Raw genomic sequence first — 6,299 nt, 5'->3', positions numbered from 1 at the left:
GACTAAGAGACGATACATTCAAATGGGTCACCGTGTTGGTCAGAAGTAGCATGACAAGATTTGAGTCCAGTTGGGCACGTTTAAGACCAACAAAAATGTATTCAAGGTGTGACCTATGTCTGAGGAAGAGTGCTTGCACTTGAAAGCTCACGCCTTGAATAAATCTTTGCTGATAAAGGTGCCAGCCTGGACTCAAATTTTGTAAAGAGGTGATATGATAGCCATCTTCTAATACACGAGGGGCTGTCCTAGAGAAAGCTTTAAGAGACTAGATGCTAACAAATTACTAGAACAGGAAGAAACTTGAGCTATCTTCAAAATTGGAAATATGGGAGCAAAGGGGTTAAATAACTTGCTGGATTTTCTCTGCTTTCTATAACAATCTTAACTTTTGACACATTTGGTGTTTTGCTGTGTCTCAGCTGTGGGCAATTATAGATAGTATTTAGTATTCCCTTCACCCCTAGGAGCAGCTGCTGTTATAACGACCTTGTAAGTCTCTGCTTTGTTTTTGTTTTCTAAAAATTTAAAATGATAATGACAATATAGAAGAAGAAGAGTCAGTTCTTATATGCTGCTTTTCCCTACCCGAAGGAGGCTCAAAGCGGCTTACAGTCGCCTTCCCATTCCTCTCCCCACAACAGACACCCTGTGAGGTGGGTGAAGCTGAGAGAGCCCTGATATCACTGCTCGGTCAGAACAGTTTTATCAGTGCCCTGGCGAGCCCAAGGTCACCCAGCTGGCTGCATGTGGGGGAGCGCAGGATCGAACCCAGCTCGCCAGATTAGAAGTCCACACTCCTAACCACTACACCAAACTAGGCTGTTGCAATTTGATAATGCCTTAGTAATACATGAGATTCCTATTATAACAATTGTATTGTTTATTTCTGTTCTAGATACTTTGTTTAAAAGCCGTATATTTAATAATCTGAAGTTTGTCTGAAAACTATAAGTATGTATTCATGACATTTATCTTTTATATTATATTTATTTATGAATTACTGTTGTACAACCACTAATTTCCTTTGTATTTCCCAAGGTTTTATGTCCCTTGACAAAGCCAGTGGGCGAAACGCGTTGGGACTGCTTTGTACAATAAAGAATAAAGAAAGAAATAATAGAAGATTTGAGACTCTACAGAAGTCTGTTTTGAATATTGCGCTTGCCACATTGTTATCCCAGTGCCTCTATACTTGATTTGTATAGAAAAGATGGAGCAGAGTTGTTTTCTGTTGCCCTGGAGGGATGGACCAGAACCAACAAACAAAATTTGTTTGTTTGTTTATTTATTACATTTTTATACTTATACTCAGGTTGAAATTCATTCAAAAGAATCTTCAGCTAAACTGCAGAAGAATAGATTTGTCTGAAGTAGCACAATAAAATCAGAGTCCAGTAGCACCTTTAAGCACCTTTATGGCAAATCTAGACAGCATCCTAAGAAGCAGAGACATCACCCTGCCAACAAATGTGTGTTTAGTCAAGGCTACGGTCTTCCCAGTTGCAATGCACGGCTGTGAAAGTTGGACCATAAGGAAGGCTGAGCGTTAAAGAATTGAGGTTTTTGAACTCTGGTGCTGGAGAAGACTCTTGCGAGTCCCTTGGACTGCAAGGCGAACAAACCGGTCAGTCCTAGAGGAGATCAGCCCGGACTGCTCCTTAGAAGGCCAGATCCTGAAGATGAAACTCAAATACTTTGGTCACCTTGTGAGAAGGAAGGACTCCCTGGAGAAGAGCCTAATGCTGGGAGCGATCGAGGGCAAAAGAAGAAGGGGATGACAAAGAATGAGGTGGCTGGATGGAGTCACTGAAGCAGTCGGTGCAAACTTAAATGGACTCCGGGGAATGGTAGAGGACAGGGAGGCCTGGAGGATCATTGTCCAGGGGGTCGCGATGGGTCGGACACGACTTCGCACCTAACAACAACAACAGCACCTTTAAGACCAACAAAGATTTATTCAAGGCGTGAGCTTTCAAGCGCAAGTATGTTCATAGTCTGAGGAAGAGTGCTTGCATTCAAAAGCTCATGCCTTGAATAAATCTTTGTTGGTCTTAAAGGTGCTACTGGACTCTGATTTTATCATCCAGAAGACGTTAGAGGGGTTCCTCAGTGGAACAGGCTTCCTCGGGAGGTGGTGGATTCTCCTCCTTTGGAAGTTTTCAAGCAGAGAGAGTCATCGGACATTAATGCCAGATTTTATGAACTTAGATTGTGAGTGGGCGGGCAGGAAGGGATGTGCCAGTGTTTGTCTCTTGTGGCTCTTCCTCGCAGACCCAGGGAAATGGTGTTCTCTCCCTTGTCGTAGAAAAATGAAGGATTGCAATAGCGTTTCTTGGGAACCCCTTTTCTTCCTATTCTCGGTCTCTACTGATTGTAAGCTATTGGAGGCAGGAATCTGCCTTTCTGGGTTTTTATCTTGAAGATGGGGATGTGACAAAACTCACACAGGACTGTTCTTCAGGCTCAACGTTCAAGAAACCTGGCCCTTTTTGGCACCCGAGAGCTGTTGAGGAATAAATTCCTGACAAGAGACACTGGGGTCTGGATGGTTCATAAGAGAAACCATGCTGGATCAGACCAATGGCCCATTCAGTCCGTGTCATACAGTGGCCAAACCCCAGGGGCCACCAGGAGGTCTACCAACATGGACTCCAGAAGCCCTCCCGCTTTTCCTCCCGAGCACCAGGAACATAACTGCCACAAATAGGGTTCTGTCTCAACCCTTGCTCTGCATGTTCATCCGATCCCCTCTTCAAGCTGTAGTTGTAGCTACCTCCACTTCCTGCAGCAAGGAGTTCCAAAGGTCCATTACCCTTTGCGTGAAGGACTTCCTTTTATCTGTTCTAAGCCTACTTCTCATTAATTTAACTGAGTGCTCGTGAGCTCTTGTACTGTGAAAAAGGGAGAAAAGGACTTCTTTCTCCTCTTCTCTATCCCATGCCTAAACCTCTCTCATGTCACCCCGAGTCATAGTTTCTCCAAGCTAGAGAGCCCTCGCCTCTTTAACCTTTCTTCATAGGGAAGGTGTTCCATCCCCCTAATCATTTTAGTTGCACCTTTCCCAGTGCTATAATACCTTTTTTTGAGGTTTGGTGACCAGAATTGTACACGGTGTCTCAAATGAGGCTATACTGTAGATTTGATCCTTCCCCTTCATCTCCTGCTGTTCCCTAACCCTGTATATTAACCTGCTTATGGATTGATGATGATGATGATGTTATCCGTTCAGTCGTGTCTGACCCTCGGCGATTCTATAGGAAAGTTTCCGCCACGTGTCTCTGTCAATGATTGCTTATTTCCGTTGGTTCATGGTCATCCCTGTATCGGCTTTGATCGTATTGAGCCAGAGGATCCTTTGGCGACCACGTTTCCTTTTGCCGTTGACCATACCGAGCATTAATGATATTTCTAAGAAGTTTGATGCATCCAAAGTAAATGAGCCTTAGCCATAATATCTTCCCTTCTAATGACATAGTTGGTTTGCTCCTCTCCAAAACTGTCTTTTTGGTAACTTTGGCTGTCCATGGGATTCGCAGCATTCGTCTCCAACACCCTAATTCGAAGGCATCTATTCTCCTCCTGGCTTCTTTCCTCAGGGTCCAGCTTTCACATCCATAGCTTGTTATGGGGAATAGCATTGAGTAGCTGGCACTTTGTATTAAGGCTGATATCCTAACTCTTCCATATTCGGTTCATGCCTAACATTGCGTTCCGGCCCAGTGTTGTTTGCCATCTGATTTCGCGGCTGCATCCACCACTTTGAGTGATTATAGAGCCAAGAAAGATGAAATCATCTATACATTCAATGTTCTCATTGTCATTCGTGACTTTGGCGCTACTGCCAGTAGTTGTCATGCGATTCCCCGTAATCTACTCTTGTGCAGACTTCTGAGCCCTTGTGGCTTTTACACACAGCGTTTTTGAAATCTGTGTGGCTAGAACAGATTCGGAGTGCTCCAAAAGAGCCCCAGCGGAGGGGAAGGAAATCAACACAGTGCGTTTAAAAACAAATAGCCTGAAAAGTGGTGACTTGTTCAAATTGTAAACGTTTTATTGCGGCTATAAAATGGGAAGGCCTAAAACAGGACGCATATGCATTTGCAGACCCTCTATAAACGTTTCATTGCAAATCGATAAGTTCTTAAGTCAAAATAATACTTCCATTATGGTTCAAGAATTATACAGCAAAATTGTTAACTTTTCTTTTTCTAAATAAAGAGAACCGAGACGGTCGTAGTTTTACAAATGAGTTTTTAGCTCTGGTCAGGAGAACGTACATAACTCCTCAGTACTATGGAAATCAATGGGGCTTGTCAGTTGTGATTTCCCATTCAGGAGGATGTAGGTGTAATTAACTTTCTCTGCATTGGCCAGGGCTTAGAAACTGCAGGGTATTCTCCCCCCCCCCCCCTCATTTCAGTTGCATCAGTAGCTATTAGTGAAAACCAAAAATAATGCTGTATTTCTACCTGCAGCAAGGAAAAGCTTAAAGACACAGTGTTTTTAACTTCACTTCTTTGACATATTATTCCACTAAAAACTTGTGTTTTATGTTCCTTCAGTTTTGAAGTAAGGTGACATAGAGTGTTCTGGAGAACTTTGGCACGCCCAGGGCCAATATGCATGTGTGCACAAGAAAAATTAAATTGTGTGCTAATCCAAGCACATAAAATCACATGCAATTGACCCCCAACGCAGACTGTGTGTATGTGTAGCAGCTCAGAGCTCATGTTAAAGTAGCAGTGAGCAGATGCAAGCATCAGGTAGTTAGTTCCCCAGGCATGCTAATAAAAATAAACCTGGGAGGTCTTTCTTGATTTGAGCTTCACGTGCCTCTGGATTCAAAGGCTGTCCTTTTGGATTGCAAATAAAAAGACACTGAAGAACATTAAACCCAGTTGCAATTAAAATCTCTTCGAAACGTCAAAAGACTAGCAACAATGAGACAAAACATTCTAGAACAAAGTGGAAATAAAACATCCAGAAGCTACCATCTAAAACTGCTCTTTCGGTTCACTAAATCTTCTCCGCTTGGGACCCAAATCTTGACTAGAAGAAAACTCAAATTTATAGACCTAGAAAAATAAAGATAACCAAAAAAAAATAATTATAGAGCATCTCATTGTGTTGATCAAATTGTTGGCACTGATAATAAGGATTTTTAAAAAATGCTCAGATACAGAGAACAAAGAATTTCCCAACATCCTTGTTGTTCTGACACTATACCCATTCATCTGCGATGCTGGGCCACTGTGTCAGGCCAAGCAGGCGCTAGGTCCTGGGATAGAGCACAGCTATAAATCATTGGCTCCCCAAATGCAGAGCAGGCATCCCACGGAGGTATGGGCAGTTATCAGGAGAGACATAAACTCTGCCTTCATCCTCTGCCCCCATCCAGTTCCCGCCCTCTGTGTGTCTCAGATGTAAGCTCTGCGGCTGCGAGGCCAAATAACTTCTGGAAGCTTGAAGAGAATCATCCCATTTATCACAGGATTATGATTGGGAGGGGGGAGAGTTGCTATCTCGGGGACCTAATTAAAGTGCAGTTAGAAGTCAAGTCGCTTCAGGTGAGCCTTGAGAGCTGTGGCCTACTTTCCCATTGATTGATTTGTCTCCAGATCTAGAACCACACAGAGGGTAACGCCCCTTGGGGTGACTCAGAACACCTATTTGTCATGCGAGGAGTCGTTCGCCATTTAAGAGAGATTTGTCACAAGAATGGCCTGAGCATTCCTGTCCCGGATGGACCACTGCTCTTTTCCTTCAAGAGAAAAGAGGTGCCAATGTGGTATAAACTTCCAAGTAGAGAAAACTTTCTTAACTCAAGCTTTTGACAGAAAAATGCTCCCCAAAAAGTTCTAGAAAAAGGTTTGAGTCCAGTGGTGTATTTAAGAACAGAGAAGTTTATACCCAGAATTAAATTTGGTTGGTCTTACTCTGGGGAATGATAGAGGACAGGAAGGCCTGGAGGATCATTGTCCATGGGGCCGCGATGGGTCGGACACGACTTCGCACCTAACAACAACAACAAAAGGTGCCACTGGACTCAACCTTTGTTGTCTTGCTTCAGACCCACACTGCTGCTTGCCTGAAACAAGGGTATGTTTCCCATTAGGGAGAGGGCTTAGACAAGGTGGTTCTGTTTGGCCATTATTACTATTCAATATATCAGTCGAAGTCCTAGCATTAGCTGTATGTTGACAGGCCAGTGTTGAAGGAATTGACTATCAGGATAATATCATGAAATGAGTATGATATGCGGATGACATAGTATTTATCCTGCAAGTTCCAAAAGA

At 43.2% G+C, this 6,299-nt stretch overlaps 1 protein-coding gene across 1 annotated transcript in view; it reads right to left on the bottom strand.

Moving 5' to 3' along the window:
- Nucleotides 1-4,035: 4,035 nt before the first annotated feature.
- Nucleotides 4,036-6,299, bottom strand: part of HORMAD1 (HORMA domain containing 1) — a 28,371-nt gene continuing 26,107 nt past the window's right edge. The window contains exon 15 of the mRNA XM_077320106.1: nucleotides 4,036-5,078. Within this exon, the coding sequence (XP_077176221.1) occupies nucleotides 4,998-5,078 (81 nt within the window). The 3' untranslated portion in view covers nucleotides 4,036-4,997. The remainder of the gene's footprint in view (nucleotides 5,079-6,299) is intronic.

Source organism: Paroedura picta, chromosome 1 (genome assembly GCF_049243985.1).
Source record: "Paroedura picta isolate Pp20150507F chromosome 1, Ppicta_v3.0, whole genome shotgun sequence".
Taxonomy (NCBI): Eukaryota; Metazoa; Chordata; class Lepidosauria; order Squamata; family Gekkonidae; genus Paroedura; species Paroedura picta.
The sequence above is the reverse complement of the archived record's forward strand: the minus strand, read 5'-3'. Positions and strand labels throughout refer to the sequence as shown.